Genomic DNA, 25,348 nt, shown 5'->3' with positions numbered 1-25,348 from the left:
ACAACCCTTTAGCCATGTAGCCAGTCCTAGTATCCATCCTTTGGGCTTGGGCTGTTCTGAACAGATACTGGAGGGGCCCATGGAGGTTCAGCTTAACTAATCTTCCTTCTTAAACTTGCCGTTGATGTAAGGTACCCAGTCCAGAATGAGCTGCCAGTCAGTGGCCCTCACCAGCCCCACCACACCCACAGTGCCCCATGCTGGCTGTGAGGATCCAGTTCTCAGCCAGAGGCAGGTAGCGCGGGCCCAGGAACCAGATCAGCATTGCTGCCAGTCCGCATGCTCAGGGTCACCATGTCCCCTGGGATACCTTCTCTTATTATCTTCTTTAAAATTGCACTCTTCCCCCTCTCTCTATTTTTGTGTAACATCACTATTTAAAAAAAATATTTTTTATTTGTCAATGGACATTTGTTTATTTATATGCGGTGCTGAGAATCAAACCCAGTGCCTCACACATGCTAGACAAGTGCTCTACCACTGAGTCACAACCCCAGCCCTGCAACATCACTTTTAAGCATATATTTACTATATTGCCAGAATTAGATTCTTCCACTAGAATCTAAGTACTGTGAAAGCATTTTTTTTTTCTTTTTTGTACTGAGGATTTAACCTGGGTCTCTTTACCACAGAGCTACATCCCCAGTCCTTTTTATTTTTTATTTTGAGACAGGGTCTCAATAAGTTGCTTAGCCTGGCCTCTAACTTGCAATCCTCCTGCCTCAGTTTACCCAGTCGCTGGGATTTCAGGCATGGGCCATCGGACAGCTTGTGGGAGCATTTTTTTTTTTCCCCCTGCGGTGCTGAGGATTGAACCCAGGGCCTTTTGCTTGTGAGGTAAGCACTCTACCAACTGAGCTACATCCCCAGCCCTTGTGGGAAGCATCTTTGATCTCTTGTTCATCGTTGCATCCCCAGTGCTTAGGATAATGCCTGGCAAATAATAGATGCTCAATGAATATTTAACACGTTGAATTAATAAACTGTAGTCATCCAGATCAAAACATAGATTTTTTTTCTGTTGTAATAGGACTCCTCTCTCATTCTGATCATTCAGCATGTTATCTATTTCGAAGTTGTCAAGTAATTCTTGTCATCTTAGAGAAGCCATTTTCTGTAATTCTGTGACAGCAACCAAGGTTTATTTAGCACTTAATACGTGCAGGCATGGTGATATGGTATAATTATAATCCTTAGGCTCCTAGGTATTATTATTATTATTATAGTTATTTTCCGCATGAGGAAATCATGACCCGGAAAAGTGAATAATTTGTGACAGAGCCTGCGTCCTTAACTATTGGGCTTGACTAGCGCTTTTTTTTTTTTGTACCGGGAATTGCGCTCAGGGGCACCAGACCACGAGCCACGCCCCAGCCCTATCTTGTATTTTATGTGGAGACGGGTCTCACTGAGTTGCTTTGCCTGAGGCTGGCTTTGAACTCGCGATCCTCCTGCCTCAGCTTCCTCAGCCGCTGGGATTATAGGCGCGCGCCACCGCGCCCGGCCTTTACTGGCTCTTGAAGCTCGTTTCGTTTTCTTTCCTTTTGGTAGTTAACTTGTGCTTAAGTCAGCAGTAAAGACCTCTTAAGGCTCACAGTCGGAACCTGTCAAAGCTACTGGCTTCACTTCGCAGGGCTCCCTGACCACATCTTGCTTTTGAATCTTAGATGGCGGGAAACGGCAGGCAGGTGTCGGCAGGGGCGGGGCGGGGCCGCCCGGCGCCGCCAGCCAATGAGAGCGCGCGGCGGCCTCCCTTCCCCCTGCGGCCTGCACGCGCCAAAATTCCAAACGGGACTGTGCACCGCTCGCGCTGTCTCCCTCCGCCCAGCTCATCGAGCCGGAACTACATAAGGAAAAAATAAGTCAAACGTTGTCCGGCCCGGATCGGTTCAGGTCCTCCACGCTGTCAGCGTGCGTTGGGTCCACTTGGGCTCGGCCTCCTGTGCTTTTCAGATAGGAGAGTTTCGAGGTCGCCGTTTCAGGGTGGCGGAGTGGGCGGGGCAGGCGGCGGAGGGATTCCGGGCGCGCACGCTGCGGCCGTCGGCGCGGGGCTAGTGGCGCCAGAATTCGGAGCGCGGAAGCGCCTGAGCGGCTGCTTTTCCGAGCTCGGACCCTCTACCACAGCGACGCCTGGACCTGCAGGCAGAAACGATGGTGGTTCTCCGCAGCAGTCTGGAGCTGCACAGCCGCTCCACCGCATCGGCTACGGACTCTCTGGACCTGTCCAACGAGTTCCTTAGCCTGGAGCAGATGGGACGGAGGCGGCTCCGTTCGGCCGGCGCCGCGGAGAAATCCGCCGTCACCGCGGCCGCTACGGACGTGAGTACCGGCCCGGGTGGGACCGGCCTAGGGCGGGACCCTGGGGCCCTGGGGCCCGGCCTGAGGGGACCGCCTGCGGCCGGGCCCGGGAGGAGACGGCGTGCGCTGCGCCGGCGGGGGTGTCAGTTGGTGGGGGGAGGAGTGGGTCGAGGACGAGGGGAATGGAAGGGTTCTCGTGGGCCCGGCCGCTCGGGTGCGGGTCGGCTCGCAGCGACTGCGCTGGCTGGAAGCGGGCCGAGCAGTTGGTTACCTCCTACTTTTACGCAAGAGGAAGCCGAAGCCCGCCAGAGCTGAAGTGCAGTGTGGGGCCGAGCCGCGCTCTGGGGCTGCCCTCCCCCACCTCCCGGGCCGTCCTCCCCGGGCTTGCCCTGGGTCCGCAGCAGCCAGTGGGGAGCAACACGCATGTGCTGACTGCTTGCTGTATGCGTGCTGAACACTTTCGGGGCTCCAGGGATACACAGTGATTCAGGTCGCCGGACCTCGGTGTAGGATCCGGAGGGGTTCGGTAATAAGAGCGCAGCGAATATCAGGTTGCATAATGTGTAGGAATGATCTGTGACAGACGAAGAAACGGACTCTGAAAGGTAACCAGTAAGTGGCGGATCTAAAATTGGAACTTTGGTTCTCTGCCTCCCTCCCCTCTTTCCCTTTCTGTTACATCACGCTGCAGTTAACAGTATCTATAGGGGAGATTCGTAATGGGGTAGAGTCCTCTTGAAAGAATTGCTTCTTATAAATCTCAAGTACAAATGGGATTTTTAAAATAGAGTTAAAACAGGGAAAGAAAAATCCCATGCATCTCCCACTCGAGGTGCTGAAAGAGACGTAGGTGGAAGGGACAGCATTCACGAAAGACTGAGGAAGCAACACTAAAGTTAAGGCAGCAGGTAGCATACTGGAGTCGGAGTGAGGATAGTGTGGAAGTAGGAAATATAACATATGCGTTAGGAACTTGAAAGTCAGAAGGAAAGACTTAGGGAAGGTTTGTAGCCTGAGTGACAAAGCATAATCCTTTTTTAGTTCAGACTCAGTCTTGTACTAAGGTGTTTTTATTTTTTTAAGATCTTCTGTAAGATGACTATATGAAATTAGTATCTTTTTATGGTGCCACATATTGGTTGCCTGTCTTTCAAAGGGAATGAGTTAAAAGTTTATATTCCCTTCCCATCTCTGAAATTGTAATTCTGAATTTAGAAAACAATTTCCTGACTTTCTGTATTTGTTTCTCATTCAAGTGCAGGAATTGGCAGAGAACTGAGGAGATTCAGCATTTCTGAACTGGGAACACTTTTGCCCTGAATTTAGGTCCCTTGATCTACTAACCTATGTTCAGAAAAACTAATTATTTCAATAAATGTTTATTGAATGTTATTTTCAGGATAATGCTAGGTCCTGTGACCCTAATAATGTATTGAATTCTGGTTACTTACATAGGCTCTTCTTTTTTGGGGCAATGGGAGTACTGAGGATTGATCTTATGACAGCTACATACCCAGCCTTTTTCTTTTTTTATTTTGAAACAGGGTCTCATTGAGTTCTGAGACTGGTCTTGAACTTGTGATCCTCTTGCCTCAGCCTCCCAAGTTACTGGGATTGCAGGCATGTACCACCACACCCACCATACATACATACATAGGCTCTGAAGACAACTGTTAGTTTTAAATCTCAGTTTACCAAGCTTACTCATGATCTGTTTTCTATGCTTGTTGAATAGGGTGATTACCCACCACATGAGTAGTGTGGATTAAATGTGTTCGTATGGGAGGACATTAACTGAGCTCTTGACATATTGTTAGTTATAAGACCATAGTTGATTTTAGTCAGCAGCCACTTCATCTTTCCAGTTCCTTAGGTCAAAAACCTTAGGATCACTCTTGACTCCGCTTATATCCAATACGTTAGCAAATCTGTTTATTTTTAAAACATATTCAGTCTGACCACTTCTCAAGTTCTTATCTCTTTCCTGAATTATTAAAATAGATTTTCAACTGGCCTCTGTTTTCTGCCATTATACCTATTATGCTTCTCTTTCAACAGTCTTCTAAAAAGTCAAAATAGTTGTTCACTCCTCTGCTCAAAAACCCTCTAGTGACTCTTCATCTATGACTAAAAGTTTAAAAGTTTAGAAGCGGTCCTGCACTCCATTACCACCTTGCCTTTGTAATGACATTCACTGCCTTTTCAGCCACTGGTTTAGCTGTTCCTTGAATACCAAGGCCTTTGCCCTTGTTCTCCCTCAGTATAGAGTATACTTCGCATGTCTACACGACCCATTCTTTTACTGTTCTTTATATTTTTTTAAACTAAAAACAAACCTCCCAACTCAGTGTTTCATACGTTCCAAGAAATTGTACAAATAATAAATTGATCCTCCCAACCTTATGAGATGGGTTCTTCTTGTTTTACAGATGAGACACAGGAGACTTAAATAACTTTCTCAGTCACTTCAGTAAGTTGTAGATCTTTGATTCAGACTTGGAGTCTCTCAGGTGTTTGCTAAAATTTCATCTTTTCCATAGTGCTTATCCTAAACACCCTATTCAAAATTACAAACTACTCCCTTTGACATGACTTTTTCTGCTTTGTGCTCTAAAATCACATTCTGGCATATTCTTTAGTTTTCTATTTTTTTTAAGTATTTTTCTCTTCCCCAAATTAGAATGTAACTCCATAGGAACTTAGATTTTTACTTTTTTTGAACAGTGTATTTCTGAACCTAGAACAAAGCTTAGCATGTTGTAGATTAGTAATTGATACTTGTTTTTGATTGTCTTTGCTTGAAAGGAACTTAATCTAGCAGAGGAGACCTAACAGCAGTATACAGAGACTTTGCCATAAATGCCACATGATGATTGGGCAATGGGAACGCACTCAGCTGGATGTTGTAGGGTGGAGGATTTTTCTTTCCAGACCAGGATTTGCAGTATGGATTATACATTTTTTTAAATAACTTTTTGAGACAGAGTACTCTTACCTTTTATAAATCAAGGCACCAAATTATAATCAGGTTACTTGGTGGGCATGGGATTGGATTAAAAGAAATGGATAGTGTTGAAGGGTAATAAATTCATACTTATAAAAACTCACCAGTGTTAAAATGAAACATACTTTTGTGGTAGGAATATGTTCTAATTTGGGGGCTTTTCATCCAGAACATTTGAATGGATTATACCTTGCCTCCCCCCCCACCAAGAAGATGGACACAATACCTATTCATTTTTTATGTGGTGTTGGGGTTCAAACCCAGTGCCTCACACATGCTAGGTAAGCACTCTACCACTGAGCTACAACCCCAGCCCAGTATACCTCGTCTTTTTTAATATTAAGCATACATTTCAGAGACTTAACTCTCTGAATACCCTGCTTATATTCATGTTTCCTAGTCCCATCAGCTGTATTTTATTTGACAGAGCATTTCTTAGGAGGTTACTTTTGCAGATGGTTAAATTTATTCATACTAATTTATTAATTTGAGTTTTTCTTAGTCCAGTCTTGGAGACTGACCTTGTCTCCAAGTTCTGAAGGTACCTACAGTCACCTATTTGTTAAACTACATTCTACTTTTACATTTTGAATATGATATCACTCTGTTGAGACTTGTGTATTGTTATTGTATTGTATAGGTTCCCTGAATATTATTTTTTTGACTTTATTTTTTAAGCTTTTATTTTTATCCTACCAACCTTATGAGTTGGAACCTTTTCTGTGGTTTCTTTTTCCTCCAGAGTCAAGACTGTCTGTTGTCTATTTCTGTACTTTCACAGGTCTAAAACACTTTGATTTCTGTAAATTTAGGGTTATTTCCTATTTTGAATAGTCACTTAAAATGGATAGTAGAGGAGGGTTTTAGGTGATGATTGTACATTACTTCTGGGTTGTGTACTTATACCCTTCAGTATGTTGTTAGATAAAATAAAACATGCTGCAGCATGTAGAAGGTACTATTTTTCTTAATTGTATGTTTATTTAAAAGTCTGGGAAGGTACTTCAAATTCAGCACTAGTGTGTGTACAACATATGGTAGATTTTTAACTTGAAGCATAACAACATAGAAAAATGAAAAATATGCAGCTCATTGAAGTATGACAAAGCTTGGATAGGGAGATTTTGACATGAGACAGTGAATGGTACTTCCTGGAGTTGGGTGACATGGCAGCTTTGCATTTATGCATAAGCTAGAAAGACTCTTGACTTTAGGTTTAGAAGTCTATTTATTTAGGAAGCAGTAAAGAACTAGAATAGGGATCTGGTGCAATAGTGTTTAACATGGATTACAGTCAGCAAATGAGAGTTTGGATAACCAGTTAAAAGATTATAATGGGAATAGCTGCCACTTGGATTACAGTTGCTTTGAGCTAGGCACAGTACCCAATAGATACATGCATAACATTTGCCCTTAAAGTAACAATTATTCTCATTACAGATATGCATACTAAGGCTCAGATACAAGATTTATACATCTGTAAGTGACATGCAAAGAATCAAAGTAGGTTCTCTTCAGAATTTGGTCCTTAATGGGCCATTATAGCACTAGACCAAAACAGAAAACTAGAGTTTAATTTAAAGTGGTAGTAGTGGGATTAGAGAGAAAATGCCAAATAATACAGCATGGGGACCAAGAGTTGTTAGGATACAGAAAGGGAAGACTTATTTCCAGCCAAAGACGTGAATGGTAGCCCTTGGGAATATTAGTATCAGATTCTGAGAAGATACTAGGACTATATATCAAGAATAAAATAAATAGAAACCAGCAAAACAAAAATAATTAAGAAGTCTAAACTTCTTCTCATCTTTAAAGAGGTTGGATTTTGTAATCATTTTCTATAAATCAAGAGATTTAAAAGCAAAGCATTTAAAGAAGGGAGTGAGTAACTCCGTAGAAGCCATTTAGATAGAGAAAAAGCCATTGAATTTAACTATTGGGAGACAGTTGTGAATTCACTGTAAGAGGTGTAGAGGCAAAAACCAAATTGCTGAAGTTTGTGATACAGATCAATGGTGAGGAATTGATCCATTCTTATTTATTTATTTAGGTATAGGAGATTGAACTCAGAAGTACTTTAACCACTGAGCCCCATCCCTCGTTTTCTCCAACCTCCCCCTCCAGCCAGGGTCTCACTAAATTGTTTAGTGCCTAAATTGCTGAGGCTGTCTTTAAGCTTGCAATCCTCCTGCCTCAGCCTCAGTCTCTGGGGATTACAGGCATGCGACACCACGTCCAGCCCATTCTTATTTTTAAAGATGAAGCTAAGGAGAGATATCAACTGTATTTTGTATAATAGGAATACCATTGTGCTTTAGAATATACTGTTATTCAGGCTTTCAAGGAGCTCTAAAGTCTGGATGAAGACATTTTATGTCAGTATTGCAAATGATTTTTAAAATCCTGTTAAAGCCTCATTTGTTGAAGTTACATTTGAATTGGCCTCCCACTTTTGTTATGAATTGAAAGCTTTAACTTGATCTTGTGAAAAATAACAATATTTCTTCTATGCAGTTGTGCTGCTTCAGTGAAGTGTTTTATTCTACAAGATCATAACAGGCTTAAAATTTAACAAAATACATTTTTTTCGGTCTCTTTTTTGTACTGGGGATTGAACCCAGGGGCACTCAACTTCTGAGCCACATCCCCAGTCTGTTCTGTATTTTATTTAGAGATGGGGTCTCAGTTGCTTCGGACCTCACCGAGTTGCTGAGGCTAGCTTTGAACTTGCAATCTTCTTTGCCTCAGCCTCCTGAGCCACTGGGATTACAGGTGTGCGCCACCATCTTCTGTCTCTTAAAACTTCACTTTTGGGCTGAGAATGTAACTCAGTGGTAGAGTGCTTGCCTAGCGCGTGTGAGGTTCTAAATTCAATCCCCCATACTACCAGAAAAAAAAATGGTGATAAAGTTTTAAAACAAAGGATACTGTTCAAAAACAAACAAAAACTTCTAAAGAACTATCAGTGCTCTCAATATTTAAGTAGATTTCAACAAAAGAATAAGAGAGGACGTTACATTTTGAGGTTTAGAATTGTTTTCTCTTTGTTTTTAGGAATTTTTTTTCCTGGTAATACATGTTGTAAAGTAGAAAGTGAAAGTCACCATATCTGACCTGCAGTGTTGACTTTTTTTAACAGTTAACATTTATTTATTAAGAATTAATTTAATTAGCCATATTAAACTATGACGACTGATTTAATAACTGCTAGTTGCCCTTTAAAGATTAGATGTTCACAGTAATTCATTTAGAGGCATGTATTACATCAAAAATTGCAGATAATATGTAAAGCAATCTTGAGTTTTTAAAATTTATTTAAGTACCAGGGATTGAACCCAGGAGCACTTAACCATTGAGCTACATCCCCATTTTTTTTTCCCCCTTTGGTGCTGGGGATTTGAACCCAGGGCCTTGTGCTTATGAGGCAAGCACTCTACCAACTGAAGCTATATCCCCAGCCCCCCAAGTCTTTTTTTTGAGACAAGGTCTTGCTAACTTTCTTAGGGCCTAAGTAGCTGAAGCTGGCTTTGAACTCCCAGTCTTTCTGCCTCAGCCTCCCAAACCATTGGGATTACAGGTATGCATCACTCCTCCTGGCTTAAAATTTATTTTTAGTTGACATAGTAATTGTACATATTTATGGGGTACAGTATGACCTTTCAGTAAGTACATTACGTAGTGTAAGTATAAGATAAGGTAATGGGTATATCTATCACCTTAGATACATATCATTTCTTTTGTTGGGAACATTCGAAATCTTATTTTGAAATGTACAATTTATAGTTGTCAACCGTAGGTAGCCTACTGTGCTATCTAGGTCATTAGAAGTTATTTCTCACATTTAACTGTACTCCCACAGCCAAGTAGTATGTTAAGTAGATTCATGTAATTGACTGACAATATTGATTCATTTTAAAAGAATTTTAGAAAATATTTAATGACATGGAAAAATATTTGTATTTTTAGGAAAAAGTTATTAAACATTAGAATATTATTAATATAAAAATTGTGTAGTGCAGTGGTAGAGTGTGTGCTTAGTATGCACAAGACTTTGAGTTCCACCTCCAGCATGATTTAAAAAAAAAATGGCATGACTGTGTTTGCATAGGAAAGGAATGGTTTATTTACCAAAAGATTAACAGTGATTTTCTGTAGAAGGGTGACATTTTCATCTTGTGCATTTTTTTCATTGTTCTAATTCTAATGGGCATGTTTACTTTTTTTTTTTTTTTTTTTTTTTTTTTTTTTTTTTTGCAGTTCTGGGACTCAAACCCAGGTCTTAGCATATGCTTGTCAGGTTCTTTACCACTGAGCTATATCCTCAGCCATAAGAAATGTCTTTGAAAGTTACTGAGAGTTTAAAAGTCCCCAGGGTGTACTTTATAGTGGATGTCAAAAGCCTGTTTTGTTTTTTCTATACACTTTTGAGGAGAACCTTCTTTGCTGCCAGTGCTTTGTTTAGGGAGGATGAACTGGAGCCACTCACAATGCAAATCAATTTTTTTTTTTTTTTTTGTGGTGCTGGGGATCGAACCCAGGGCCTTGTGCTTGCAAGGCAAGCACTCTACCAACGGAGCTATCTCCCCAGCCCCAAAGATTTTTTTATATCACTTAGAAGGTAAGTCTTCCAAGTTTTTCTGGGAATTTCTCTTTTTGTAGTTCTGGAGATTGAACCTGAGGATGCTCTACTAATAAACTACATCCCCAGCCCTTTTTATTTTTTGGTACTGGGGATTGAACAAAAGGTCACTTTATCACAGAGCTATATCCCCAGCTCTTTATTTTTAGAGCTAGGGTCTGGCTAAGTTGCTTAGGGACTCATTAAGTTGCCAGCCTCAAACTTGGAATTCTCTTGCCTCAGCCTCCCAAGTCACTGGGTTTATAGGCATGTACCCATGCCCCTGGCTTTCAGGGAATCTTTTTTACCCAGTATTATTACCACTTCCTTTTCTTTTTTCCTATAGAAACAAATCTTTTTAATTATCCCCCAGAGTATGGTGACATTTATTTCTTTTCCCTTTTTTTTGGGGGGGGGGGGGTGCTGGGGATTGAATCCAGGGCCTTATGCTTACAAGGCAAGCACTCTACCGACTGAGCTATCTTCCCAGCCCCTATTTCTTACTGTAACAAAATATATATACTATAAAGTTTACCATTTTTAAGTTACAGTTCTGTAGCAATAAATACATTTAATTTTTTTTTTTCTGTAACCATCACCATTATCCACCTCTAGAACTTTTCAACTTTGTTTTTCTGCATATGACTACTCTAGGACTCTCTCATAAGAGGAATCATACAGTATTTGACTTTCTGTGACATACTATTTCAGTATCTTCAAACTTAGCATTGTAGCATGTATTAAGATTTACATTCTTAAGGTAGAATAAGTTTCCATTGTATTCACAAATTCATTGTAACAAAATATTCACATTTTGTCCATTCTTCTGGTGCTTCCACTTTTTGGATGCTGGGAATAAGTACTTTGAACATGGGTGTACAGGTATCTGAGTCTCTACTTTAACTTCTTTGGGCATATACCCAGAAGTGGTATCATATAGAAAATGGATCATATGATAGTTTTATGTTTAATTTTTTGAGATATTGACATCCCATTTTATATTCCTACCAACATACACAAGGGTCCCAATTTCTCTACATCCCCTCCAGTACTCGTTTTTTCCTCTGCCCCTCCCTCTTCTTTCTCCTTCTTTCCCCTTTTCTTCCTTCTTCCTTCCCTCTTCCTCCCACCCCTGATCATGTGTTCGTGTGTGACTGGAGATTAAACCCAGAAGCACTTTACCCCTGAGTTCCATCCCCAGTCCTATTTTTCAAAAATTTGAGACAGAATCATACAAAATTTTTGAGGGTCTAAGTTTGAGACTGGCTTCAAACTTGTGAATCTTCCACCTCAGCCTCCCAAATTTTTTCGTGTTCTCTCTCTCAGTAGCCATCCTATTGAGCGTGAGGGGGTGTTTCACTGGTTTTCATTTGCATTTCCCTAAGGACATGGAACATCTTTTCATCATCTTTTCATATTTGTTTAGCTTCCTTGGATAAGTATCTATTCAAGTCCTTTGCTCATTTTTTTAAATTGGTGCTTTGGTTTTTGTTGTTGAAATCTATGAAGTTTTTTGTTTTATTTTGTTTTGTTTTCAGTTCTGAGGATTGAACCCAGGGTACTTTACCACTGAGCCATATCCCCAGCTCTTTTTATTTTTTATTTTTAGACAGGGGCTTGCAAAGTTACTCAGGGCCTCTTTAAATTGCTGATGCTGGCCTCAAACTTGAGATTCTCCTGCCATAGCCTCCCAAGTGGTAAGAATTACAGGCATGTGCCACCATACCCCGCTAGGAGTTTTTAATATCTTCTAGTTATCAAGTCCTTATTAGATATATTGTTTGCACATATTTTCTCCTATTCTGTAGGTTACCTTTTCACTCTATTGATAGTATCCTTTGGTACATAAAAAAATTTAGTTGTGATGAAGTTGTCTCTGGTTTGGATATCATTTCTGAGAAATCATTGCCAAATCCAAAGTCATGAAGCAATTGTTTTTTAGCTTTTTATTCTTTTGTATAATTTTAAGTTACCATTTGTGCTTATTCTCACTGGTTTAAATAATTACAGAAGATGTAATTTGTTATTTTGTTTGTTCTTTTAAGTTTTATTTGAGACAGGGTCCACCTAAATTGCCCAGGTTGACCTCCTGCCTCAGCCTCCCTAACATCTGGAACTGTAGGAATTCACCACCATGTACCTGGCATTTTTGGTTACTTTTTTTTATGTTGACATTAAAAAGAAAAAATTGTTACATCAGCCTCTTACATATATCCACTGAAATCTAAAAACAATAATTATTTGATGTCATAAAATGTTTAAAAAATGGTACATGAACAAGCTCTTTTAGCAAACAAACTTAACCTTGATTCTTTTTCCCCCTTCTTTAATTTGCATTCAGTTCATTTGACCCACAGAAATCCATCTTCATATATTTTATGCTTAACAGACATTTATCAGCCAGCTTTTTGTTCTTTTAAAACAATTTGAAAATTTTACCTATTTTTCTATGTAGGCTCCAAGAAATAAAACTTCTGTGGATTAAGTTAGCATAATTATTGATAATAAATTAAAACAACAAAAACATGTTTTGATTAGAAAGGAGTAAACAAAATAAAATTTTATTAGTCTCATATGAAGTCTCCCTACGTACCCAACTAACTCATGTATTTGTTACTGAAGAAGATGGTGTTTTACTTCAGTTTCTGTGGTCTTTATAAATAAAAGCAATTACAAAACATTGTTCATATAATTATGTAGATATTAATGAAAGGAGTTTTGTTTAATAACATCACTCCGGTTTTTTTTGGCTTGATATGTCAAAAATCACTTTCCAAAAATTATTTTTGTCTCTTGGCTTTACTAGATCTCCTGTCAATTTTGTTGAAGCTTCCTAATAAAAAGCTGGGTGTAGTGGAACACACCTGTAATCCCAGCAACAAGGGAGAGGGAGGCTGATACAGGAGGATCGTAAGTTCAAAGCCAGCCTCATCAAATTAACAAAACCCTGTCTCAAAATAAAAAGGATTGGGGATGTGGCTCAGTGATTATGTCCCTAGGTTCAATTCCTGTCACCAAAAAAAGAAAAGAAAAGGAAAAAAAAAAAAAAAACTACTAAACAAGTGGAAGGATTTGCCAGGTTGCTTGTCACTCAGTCACTCAGTTTTCTTATACCTTACTTCAGTATTTTTCTTTGGCTTTATGAAGGTTTTTAATGCCTTGAGGCAGTACTGAATCTGAATGAGTAGAATTCTAAATGGGTGAATGATAGGACTTTATTTTGTAAAATGGAACAAAGACAAATGAATGGGGTACCTTGTGCCTTCTCAAACAAATTGGTTTTAAGAAAAAGTGCATAAGGAAGTTGAGAATCTGGGAAAGATTACCTTAATATATTCCATGAAAAGTCTTAGCTCTAAGGTTATAGGTAGTCATTTTAAAAATATTACAGCCTGCTATAGAAAAGCCACCTGATGTGATGTTCCAAACCTTCACTTGGGTTAGGAACATTTCATGAAGGTGTAGATATTTTTTGAAATATTCTTAAACATGTATACACTGGTAACAGTGCTAACAAATCATATGAATCATTTAATATTTTATGAACTCACATCTAATTTTCAGATAAATCCTTGTGGCATAAATATCCTTGCTTTAGCTGTGAAACAACCAATTATTCCACCCAAAACAAAATTAAATCCCCTGATAAAATTTAGCAATTAAGTAAAGCTGGGAAAGGGGTATGGGGCAGTGGTGGGAACTTCACTCTCTGGACTACATGTTATGAAATAGAACCATAAACCATGAGTTTATACATTAGTATAACATTGCTGATATTTATCAGGAAATTTTAATTTTTGTATATCAACTATTGTTCCTTGAGATGCAAAGTGATCCTACACTGACAGCAGTTGTAACTAAGTGTTAATCAGAGAAAACTCTTCAGAGTTTGAATTGGGGATTTTGCCTAAAGAAAAACTTAAATGACTTTCTTAATTTTTCTTGAAGGATGGGTCTTCGGTTAAAGAAGTTGAAACCTACCACCGGACACGTACTTTAAAGTCTTTGAGAAAAAATGCCCAGACTTCTTCGGATTCTAGTTTTGATAAGAATATGGAAATAACAGAGAAGCATGCTAATGGCAGGCATTTTACAAGGTAATACAAAATGGTTAACTGCTAATTCAAAATAGTTTTAAAGTAGTAATTAAAGATTTATGTTTAATTTTTGAAGTATATTTTCTACCAGTTTTCAGAAGTCCAGCATGATTTATTTAAAATGAAATTGCCACAAGTGAATGTTAATAAACTAAAAAATAATTATATACACAAGCAGGTTTATTTTTATTTTCTTGTTCAAAAATAGTATTTGTGATATATGAGTGAAGCTGACAAGTATTTAAAACTTTGTGATTTTAACTTGCTCATGATTTGTAGTTCTGCTTTAGTCTAAACAAAGCCTTCATTGAAAACAGTTCTATTTCTGATTACTTACTATCAAATTTTTCATCAGTTGTGAATTTCCGTGTGTGTGTTTCTAAAGCAGCCTTCATAAAGGAAGCAAAATGTTTTTTTTGTTGTTTTATTAGTCTGATGGGACTAGATGCTGTATACATATTTAAATCTTAATTCTCTCAAACCCTGAGGTGGTTGGTATAAATCCCATTTGAATCCCATCTTGAGGAATCTTGTCAGTGAATTAGGTAGTTTGGCTAATACGTTCGTGGAACTGGAGTGAGTTTGGTTTGGGGAATTTAAATCTAAGTTTAGTTTAAAACATTCATTTTTTTAAAAATGCTTTGGTGGGTTAGTATGAATGGGGGAAATGCCCCAATTACTAATATTTGTTTGACGAAATGCTTGTTTTTACATGGTCTTATAAATAATTCTTCATGATTTAGAAAACTAGAATCCTCCTGTTCTTAAATGGAATTTTCTTATTTTATATAGCATATTTTCAGATGAATGAGGTTATGCTTTTTTGAGTTTCTGAACTTTTGTTATTTTTTTCAATTATTTAATCAGCCTTATGTATTTTTAAATATGCATCATTTCATTCATTGTTTGTTTACTACTGTATTTCATGGAATCCACATTATCAGCCGTTGAAACACGCAGCATTGTTTTATAAGATGCATGCCATCAATTGTAAAACACATTTGAGTTTCAGAGATACTAAAATGGGGAGAGGGAGCTGGCATAGTGATGCACATCTATAATCTCAACAACTTAGCAAGACCATGTCTCAAAATAAAAATAATTTTAAAACGACTGGGGATGTGACTTAGTGGTTGGTTAAGTGCCCTGGGTTCAATCTTGAGTACCTAAAAGGTAAAATAAAATAGGGGGAGGGAATTATGACTTTTTTTTTTTTTTTTTTGGTGCTGGAGATTGAACCCAGGGCCTTGTGAATTCAAAGCTGGCACTCTACCAACTGAGCTATATCCCCAGCCTGGATTTATAACTTTTTATAATCCATAAAATATACTATAATGCCCTGTATTTCTGAGTCTTGAAATCTTCTATTCTTGAGGCTGATTAAGTGGTCCATAAATTCTCTTTGAGAATTTTAATTTATTTTTTATAATATCTAGAAAAATGTAAACATTCTGGATCACTGAAAGTGCCGTTGTAGAGAATTGCCATAAAATCCTAGGCCCTGCATTTGTGTTTACAGTGCATTTGGCACTAAGAAGAACTGCCTTAGATTTATGCCTCAGATTTATGAGTTAAGAGTCTGACCTTAATACATAAATGATTCTTTTGCTTCCAAGGGAAGGCCATCTGATGTGATGTCATGACATGTTATTTAAGTGAAAGTTTGGAGCACTTAGAGCAGTGGATGAATTGAGTTATCAGGATCCACAGCCATCCATAACAAACATGATACAGAATAAGCCAAAATTAGGAGAAACTGGCAGAGGAAATATCAACATGAAGTTCATATTATGTTAATATTTTATGTTAGAGGTTGGTTTTGTAGTTTTATATATGTAAAATAAGCTTTTGTTAGGCTTTTCAGAGTCATGCAAAACTATTAATGTTGGAAGTTCTCAAAAGTTTTTACCTTTAAAACAAACCATTCATTATTCAGGTTTGTGAACCAGTTCTGAGCTTCATGCTGGAAATTTATTAAGGGAATGTTTTAAATGCTTTTCGATCTGAATTTAAAGATGAATATCTTTTTAAAATTAGATTCCTTCTAAAATATGTTGAATCCTATTTATTTTTAAAACAGTTTTATTGAGGTATAATTCACATACCATAAAATTAATGATTGTAAAGTATAAAAACTGGTTTTAGTATACTGACAATAGTATGCAATTATCACTATTTAATTTCAGAACATTTCGTCACTCCAGAAGGAAATTTCATGTCCATTAGCTTCCCCTAACCCTTGCCTGTCCCTAATCCCTTGGGAAGCATGAATCTACTTTCTGTGTAGATTGACTATTCTGGTCATTTATATAAATGGGATTATACAATATGACCTTTTACATCTGACTTCTTTTACTTGGTATAGTGTTTTCATATTTGTGGTATTTATCAATATTTAATTTTTTCAGTTGCTGAATAAGATTCCATTGTGTGGATATATGCCATATTTTTGTTTATTCATTCACCAGTTGATGGGCATCAATTTATTTCCACTTTTTGGCTATTTTGAATAATGATATAAACATTGGTATACCAATTTTTGTGTAAATATAGGTTTTCAATTCTTTTGAGAATATACCTGGAAATGGGATTGCTGGGTCAAATAGTAATCCTAATATTTTGAGGAACTGCCAAATTATTTTCCAAGGCAATTGTGCCAGCAGTGTTTGAGGGTTTCAATTTCTCTATCATTGCCAGCACTAATCATAGTCTGTCTTTGGTGTTAAGCTATTCTAGGGGTTCTGATTTGCATTTTCCTGATGTCTAAATAACCTTGAGTGCTTTTTGTTTGTTGTCCATTTACATGTCTTCTGTGAAGAATTCCTATATAAAGTTCATCTGCCATCTCCCTATAGTCAAAAATCATTATTACAAATATTGTTTATTAGTTTACATGATAGTAATATCAGGATTTGTTTTAATAAGGCTTATATAAAATGAACTGTACCGTATTTTTTAAAAATTTTTTTCAGCTGACAATGATTTATTTATTTATTTATTTACTTATTTATTTATTTATTTATATGCAGTGCTGAGGATCGAACCCAAGGCCTTACACGTGCCAGTCAAGCCACAACCCTAGCTTCTGTACAGTATTTTTGAGTTCTCCTTTTGTACTTTTCCAGCTTTTTACCCTTTTTACTGTTGCCAGTATTCTATACTCTGGTTATCTATTCACTTCCTTCCTTCCTTCCTTTTCTCTCCCACTTGTTTTCTATTTGGTTCTCAAAGATCAGAGAACCAAGATGGTTAGAGAAATATAGAAAGATTTAAATAACAGTACAACGCAGATGGGATCTATATATTTCTTTGATCCTGTGTTCTTAACTAGAGTCCAGTGATTCATGGCTTTTGTCAGATTACAGGAGTTGACAAAGTCCAGCCTCTTGACTTTGTGAATAATTCATTGGAACACAGCCATGCCCATTCTTCTTATCTATGACTGCTTTCATGCTACAGTGTCAAGTAGTTGTGACACAGATCCTATGGCTCTTAAGCCTAAAATAGTAAATCTCTCAATGTAACAAAAAGTTCATCAACACCTTCAAGGATAAAAACACTTCCCTTCCCCTGTAGGCCAAGAAAAAAGGTAATATACTGCTTTAATCATTGTGTTCCCAGCATCTTATATGATATGGAGGGAGGGGCTCCTTGAGAAAAGTCCATGAGCCTAGGAATGAACTAAACCTTTGATGAATTGTCCCAAAGTATTTTGGTTTTGGTTCTTACCTGTGTTCAAGAGAGGTAAGGAATTAATGATGATTTACATTGTTATGAAAATATATGAATTGACTCATCTGGATAAGATGGTTTCATTTTATCTTAAAGTATAATATTTAGAATTCCACATACAGGGCTGGGCCTATAGCTCAGTGGTAGAGCACTTACCTTGAACGTGTGAGGCACTGGCTTTGATCCTTAGCACCACATAAAAATAAATAAATAAATAAATAAAGATATTGTGTCCATTTACAACTAGAAAATAATTTTTTTTAAATGAAATAAAATTCCACGTGTAAACTCAGCCCACTTGCAAATAGTTTGATATATAGGTTGATAAACAAATACATCCTGTCCACTTATAGAAAATTGAGCCAAAAATAGGTTAATGAGACATTGTATTTCATTTGCTCCGTGAATTTTTTTAATAAGATGAAGGATGAATACTACTTTTTTTTTTTTTGAGATTAGAAAGAGTTCATTCCAATTCAGTAGATTCTGTCAGCCAGTTTTTAGATGTGACTCAGGAGACTTGAGGCAGAATGATTCCCCAATGGGACTGTCTCTACATGTGAATGATAATAATGGATGTGGTGTAAAGATTGTAGTCAGCAGATGTTCTTAGAAGGCAGTTGATACTTCACTAAGGAACATTAGTTCTATTTATACTTAAAATTTCTCAAGGATATGGGACCAGTATATCCCCATGATATAAAACACTTCGTAGTGTTTTTGCACAGTGCATAGTTCATCTACTTAAATATTTAGGATTTTAATTCTTGTTTCAAGTAAGTTACTTTGATTTGATTAATTCTGTTTAAAAGCTAATGCATTTATCATTGAACTTAAAAACAGAATTCTTAGACACTGTTTAGCCATAACTTAAATAAGCATAGGTATTTTCAAACTATTTTTTAGAATTTTAAATATCTGAATAGTTACTCTCCAGGCAGATTTAACTTATAGTATTATAGAATATAGAATTCATAGTTACGTCAATTATTTTGAATTGTTTCATATATTTTGTTCATATAGGCAATTGGCCAGACAGCAGGCTAATAAAAAAAAAGAAGAGTGCAAAGAAGGTAAGTAATATTAATAACATTTCAGATTTTTTAAACATGTAATTAACATTTTATTTACAGGCTTATTGAGGTACATATAATAACCTGTACATAATTTAAAATATACAGTATATTAGGTTTTGCCCTAAGTGTGTGCCCACAGCCTTCACCTGAATAAGATAATGTAGTAACATGACTACCCAAAAAGTGTTTTCAGGAACCTCTTCCTTTCAGTTCCTCTCTTTATAATCCTCAATTCCACAGCAGCCATCAATCTGCTTTCTGTCACTATGGATTAGTTGTATAGAAACGGGATCATACAGCATGTATTCTTTTTTGGTTTCTTTGTGAATTTTTTTGTTTTGTTTTGGAACTGGGGATCAAACCCAGAGGTGCTTTACCACTGAGCTACATCCTAACCCTTTACAAAAATTTTTTTAAATTTTGAGGCAGGGTCTCACTAAGTTGCTAAGGGCCTTGCTAAGGTTGCTGAGGCTGGCCTTGAACCTGCAATCCTTCTGCCTTAGCCCACCCAGCCACTGGGATTATAGGACTGTATGACCATGTCTTGCTATTTGGTTCCTTTCAGCATAATTACTTTGAGTATCACCCCTCCCATGTTGTTGCTTTTTCTTACTGGGTAGTAATGCATCATGTGCATATACCACAATTTATCTCTTCATCTTTTTGATGGACTTGAGTTGTTTCCAGTTTGGGACTATTATGAACTGCTTTGAACATGTACAGGTCTTTGTATTGCATATCTTTCTTGTCTTATGAATGGAAGAACTGGATTACGTAGTTGGTGTGTGTTTTAACTTTACTTTTGTTTTCTGGTATTTTTAAGAAAGGTAAGTTTAAGATGCTATAATATGCCAGATGAAAGTTTAGCTATTCAGACCAATTAGAACAAATAAAAAAAAATTGCTATAAAAAAATAAAAGTTTAACTATTCAGTTGATTTATTTTCAATTTTTTTTAAAGTTAAAACCTTTCTATTTATTTTATGTATGTATCTATGAAGAAAAAGTGATTCCAGTTACTCGGTCATTGAGGACTAGAAACATTGTTCAAACTACAGAACACTTGCATGAAGAGAATGGTGATGTTGAAGTTCGCCGCAGTTGTAGGATTAGAAGTCGTTATAGTACTGTAAACCAGTCGGTGCTTTTTGACAAACTTATAACAAAGTAAGTGGAAATTTCTCAGGACAAGATGATGTATCTGGCAAAAACTTTATTATTAAAGAAGGATCATGAATTTTTGATCATCCTAAACATTTAATACCTTTGGTTTTTGTAAAGCATAAAGGAGAGTGGGTGTTAGAAACCTTTGTAATAACTCTATATGTATTTAACTTCTCAGAATTTTGAAAATTTTTTACACAAATCGGTGTTTTTTATTGAAATGTATTTATTAAATTTTTTAAAGCACTGCTGAAGCTGTACTTCAAAAAATGGATGACATGAAGAAGATGCGTAGACAGCGAATGAGAGAACTTGAAGACTTGGGAGTGTTTAATGAGACAGAAAAAGTAAACATTCTTTCCTTAAGGGGGTGATTTAATCTAATTTTTTAATATAGTGCGTAATCCATTTATGGTTAAATTATTAATAATTTTTCTACAACTTGTTTGATCAGTTACTTATGGTTAGAAGTCTAAGAGTTTACAGCTCTAAATATCTTCTTCATTTTAAGAAAGACTGGATGCCAAATACAGTGGCACATGCCTGTAATCCTAGTGACTCAGGAGACTGAGACAAGAGGATCACAAGTTTGAGGCCATCCTCAGCACCTTAGACCCTAAGCAACTTAGTGAGACACTGTCTCAAAATTTAAAAAAAAAAAAAAAAAAAAAGGAAAAATGATTGTGATTGTAGCTCAGTGGTGGAGCACCCCTGGGTTTAATCCCCATTACCAAAAAGAAAGGAAGATTGGAGAGTCTTGATGAATTTTTTATAAACATATATTCAATATTAATGACTTATTTAATCTTTTGCAGGGCAATCTTAATATGTACACCAGAGGAAAACAAAAAGGTATTCAAAGAACTGATGAAGAAACAACTGATAATCAAGAAGGCAGTGTGGGTTAGTTTTTTTTTGTTTTCTGGGTTTGAATTTGAGTACTTTTTATTTAATAGGAAATAGCCCTTTTATCCAGCTGACATTTATGGTAGTTCCTGAGGGTCATAAAATTGGTTGTAACTTAAAAGAAGTGGGGATAAGGGAGAACTTAAAAGGATAGTATGTTTTGTTTCAGAAAATAATTGAAAGCAGTAATTCTAAGACAGAAATGTTGGTTTGCTTGCATAATTTATTTATAGACAACACATTTTAATTTAAAGGTGATAAAAGTTTAAGTTTTGCTACTCCATTTAGAATTTAGTAGCATACTGTTTTTTTTACTGAGTGCAAACCAGTTTTCTGAAATGCATTTAAAATTTTGCTGGGGATGTTTTATCATTATCATAAGTAGATTATTTGAATTGTGCTACATGTAATTCAGTGACAGCCAGGAGGGCTAGATAGTCACATTTAAGTTTTAAAGGCAAAAGTAAGGAAGGTGATATTAAAACTTATCATTATGCTAAATTAACTTGGAAGCTTAAGTATAATTGCCTATGTTAATAAAATTTGCAAGAACATTGTAAACTTTAATTTGCTGCTTATTAGTAGTAACCTTCAAACTTTTTACTTTTTTTTTCCCCTTCCTCTGATGTTTTTTAGTTCTATAAGTTTTTACTTCATTAAAAGAAATCTTTAATGTTGCAAAAGAATTACAAGTTCTTTCTCTGAACAGTCTTGGTGTAGATAATTTTTTAAAGGGAGAGTCTTTTCTTTCCAACTCCCTGTTAAAACTCTAACATTGGTGAGTATCCTTCTGGAAGTGTTTCTTAATTATAGAATCATCTGAAGAGGGTGAAGACCAAGAAGATGATGATGATGGTGAAGATGAAGATGATGAAGAAGAAGATGATGATGAAGACGAAGAAGATGGAGAAGAAGATAATCAGAAACGATATTATCTTAGACAGAGAAAAGCAACTGTTTACTACCAGGCTCCATTGGAAAGTAAGTGTCATTCTTAGATACTTTGCAGGAGATGTGATTTGTATTAGCTTTTTCCTTACTGTCCTTTCTTTGTTTTTGTTTTCCATATTTTCATTTCGCTAAATATTCATAACTATTGTGTTAAATTGAGCTATTTTGAAATTTCGTGTCTTTTAGGTTCATAGCTTTCTTCTTGATTTAACGGTTTATATAGATAGAACTGCTTTTGATTTATGTTAACATTGCACCTCAGTACTTGTAAACATCCATGTACAGTGCTGATGATTACCTGTTATGCATTTGCATAACAATGGCTGTTTGTGGCCATTTGTTTTGGTCGGTTAGTGTCTGTGCTTATGCATATTTCAGCAGCAATCCTGCAGACATAAGACATATATTCTATAGTAGTGTATTGGTTAGTACTTCCATGGAAAACAGTACCTTTGTAAGTATTTTAATGAAGAGCAGAGTTATCTTCATTTATATTTTATGTATATATGCATATATATTTTTGAAAAATTTTTATTTCTATTTTATCTTCCCCCAGAACCTCGTCACCAGAGAAAGCCCAATATATTTTATAGTGGCCCAGCTTCTCCTGCAAGACCAAGATATAGATTATCTTCTGCAGGGCCAAGAAGTCCTTACTGTAAACGAATGAACAGGTATGGTTCTAAAATAATCAACAATAAATGATAATGTAATTGTTAGGGCAGGATTCTAGAGTCTTTGGATTGAGTGTATTAGAACAGAATTCTAGAACTGTATATTTGGAATAGTACTCTTTAGCACTCTACTTCCTAGTACCACTGACTAGTTTTTGCTTTTGCTTCCACTAATGGGAAGTGTTAATGGTCACCTTGGTAAGGTAGTTTATACCACTGTTCTGTACTTGAAAAAGAAGTTACCATTATATTCCCAGCTGTGTTAAGCATTTTATGCAGATTGTTTTATTTAATCTTCACATTTAGAGGATAGGTTTAGTCTTCACATACTATCACAGATATATTTTCACACCATGAAAATGTTCTTAGTTATATAACTTCTAGACTTCTATGATCTTTTTCTGGATGTATTTTGTTTCCCTTGCATTTTAGGAAACATTTATTTTCTTTGATTATTAAAATTATTTGTCCATTTCTTTTTCTTCTGCATTTCAATAAGTATTGCTAATCTATCATATTTAAGTCCAAAGAGGTAATTTGTGCTAATTCCTCATTCTTCTAAGTAATGAGTTTTCCTGATGCATTGGAACAATCAGGGTTATAGTAGCATTATGGTGGTACATCAGTGAGAGAGAAGACTAAAAAGGCAGGGGGAAAAAGTTGGTCTAAAAATGGTACTTTTTCCTTAATGTCATTAAGTCTCTCAAGTAAGACCTTAATCTTTGTAGATTTCAAGTATTTGAACAATTCTGGCAAGTCTGAGTAAAGGAAATTGTCTGACCATGTTTTGGTCATGGAAGATATTACCTTAGTAAGCACTGAAGATTCATCTTTTAGGAAAAATAAGAAATTAACTTGTGTCTGAGTCATTTCATTTTATTGTCAGGATCACAAGCATGTATTTTACATTTCTAGGCTTCTTTTTCCATCATCCCTTTTGCCTAACTAGGGCTCAGAAGGACGGAGGATCAGGAAGGCAAACTCAGCCTGTCAGGGTTTCTTAAGATAATTATACTTGAAAGGGAGGCTTCATTGTTGGTATTTCTGATGGACCCTGAGAATATTGTAACAGACCTCTTGTTTTAGTAGTGAAATGTAATGATCATTAGAAAAAAAGAAAGTATTGTGCTTCCTGGAATTCCCACTACCACCAAGCTTCCAGGTTAGGGTAGTCATCTTAATCACCTAACTCAAGGGGCAGGCCTTTATTTGATCCAGCAAAAGAATTGAATTGAGATTCAATTTCTTCTCACATTTTGGATGGCTTCTGAAAGTAACATTTGTTGATATACTATCTCTACAGTTAACACCTATAATGTATCTTGCAGAAAGTTTTGTTTTGTTTTGTTTTTTGTTGTTGTTAATCCATTTGGTACCTGAGGTTTAGTCTTTGCCTGTGAAAAACATTTCATGTTCTTGAGTAGTTCCTTGTTATAGGAATTTTCTTCCCCTCCAGTTGTTTAATGAATGTTTGAGTACTACCAGGTGCCAAGCAGAACAGATATAAAAATAACTAAGGCAGGGCTGGGGTTGTAGCTCAGTGGTGGAATACTTGCCTCACACATGTGAGGCACTGGGTTCTGTCCTCAGCACCACATAAAAATAAATAAAGGTATTGTGTCCATCTACAACTAAATAACTAATTTTTTTTTTTTTTTTTTTTTTTTTTTTTTTAATGACTAAGGCAGAATTCCTGCCCTTGGCTCTCATAGAATAATGGAGGAGTCTGACACATTTAAATTAAATGTCAGCATGAACTTAAGAGAGTTAAGCTGTCTTGAGTCACATGAGTTGACTTGTTGACTTTCTTAGTGGTTTTAATAACCTCTTTAAACTTATTTTTGTGTGTGTGGTAATAGATTTATTGAAATTAATTTATATATTATACAGTGTGCTGTATGTTTGAGTTGTGCATCTATCACCAGTCTGTTTTAAAATTTTTCATCACCTCCAAAAGAGCCCTAGATTCTTTAATGATCACCCTCCAGTCTCTATTCCCCCAGCCCTAAGCAACCACAAATTATTTTCTGTCTCTGATCTCTACAGTTTCACTTATTTTGTATATTTCTTATAAGTGGAATATTTTGTCACTGGTTTCTTTCACCTGGTTTAACCTTTTCAAGGTTCAACTATGTTTCACCATGTATCAATACTTCATTATTTTTTATTGCCAAATAAGATTCCATTATATAGTCATAGCATGTTTTGTTTATCCTTGTGTCAGTTGACAAATGTGTTTCACTTTGGCTATCATGTATAATGCTGCTGTAAACATTCATGTGCAAGTTTTTGTATGAACATGTTTTCACTTTGGGGGGGTATATAATTCCACTGGAGTGGAATTGCTGAGTCAAATGCTAACTATATTTAATGTTTAAGGAACTGCCAGATTGTTCTCCAAAGTGGCTGCTCCATTTTATATTCCCACAAGCAGTTTATGAGGGTTCCAAATGCTCCACATTCCATGAGCTATTGAATGTAGCCCTTTACATTTTTTTGTTTTTTAAATTTTCTTGTCAGGGTGTTGTAAAGTCTCATACCTTCTAACAATCTTAATGATGTGTAGTCATTTTGCTCATTCTTTTTACTGTAAATACTAGCTCTTTTATAGCTTAGGTACTCCTTCAGCTACTAAGGCATGAAAACAAAGCATATCTCCAAAGCAGCATTTGAACATGGCTCTTAGTATCTACAATGGTTAAGAAACCTTGCAGCACTAGAAGAATGAGAAGTTATACTCCATTTATGTATGACGTGTCAAAGTGCATTCCGTTGTCATCTAACTAGAACAAATTTAAAAAAGAAAAGAAACCTTGCAGCCATAATGCA

General features: G+C 36.5%; 1 protein-coding gene and 1 pseudogene across 4 annotated transcripts in view; one reads left to right on the top strand and one right to left on the bottom strand.

The window, feature by feature from the left end:
* LOC306663278 (cytochrome b-c1 complex subunit 10-like) lies at positions 1-265 on the bottom strand (annotated as a pseudogene). The gene has a single exon. The product of its transcript is annotated as a cytochrome b-c1 complex subunit 10-like (transcript).
* A 1,770-nt stretch (positions 266-2,035) lies between these two features.
* ATAD2 (ATPase family AAA domain containing 2) overlaps positions 2,036-25,348 on the top strand; it is a 56,795-nt gene continuing 33,482 nt past the window's right edge. The window contains exons 1-8 of one of the 3 annotated variants that reach the window (XM_079103072.1): positions 2,036-2,319; positions 13,869-14,017; positions 18,773-18,822; positions 19,826-19,991; positions 20,233-20,335; positions 20,804-20,891; positions 21,708-21,875; positions 22,402-22,519. In XM_079103072.1, coding sequence (XP_078959198.1) covers positions 2,152-2,319; positions 13,869-14,017; positions 18,773-18,822; positions 19,826-19,991; positions 20,233-20,335; positions 20,804-20,891; positions 21,708-21,875; positions 22,402-22,519 — 1,010 coding nt within the window. In that variant the 5' untranslated portion in view covers positions 2,036-2,151. Of the gene's footprint in view, positions 2,320-2,586; positions 2,904-13,868; positions 14,018-18,772; positions 18,823-19,825; positions 19,992-20,232; positions 20,336-20,803; positions 20,892-21,707; positions 21,876-22,401; positions 22,520-25,348 lie in introns of those variants that run through there. The other 2 variants (XM_079103071.1, XM_079103073.1) reach the window with 2 other exon arrangements.

The sequence above is a fragment of the Sciurus vulgaris genome, assembly GCF_902686455.1.
Source record: "Sciurus vulgaris genome assembly, chromosome: 1".
NCBI lineage: Eukaryota > Metazoa > Chordata > Mammalia > Rodentia > Sciuridae > Sciurus > Sciurus vulgaris.
The sequence above is the reverse complement of the archived record's forward strand: the minus strand, read 5'-3'. Positions and strand labels throughout refer to the sequence as shown.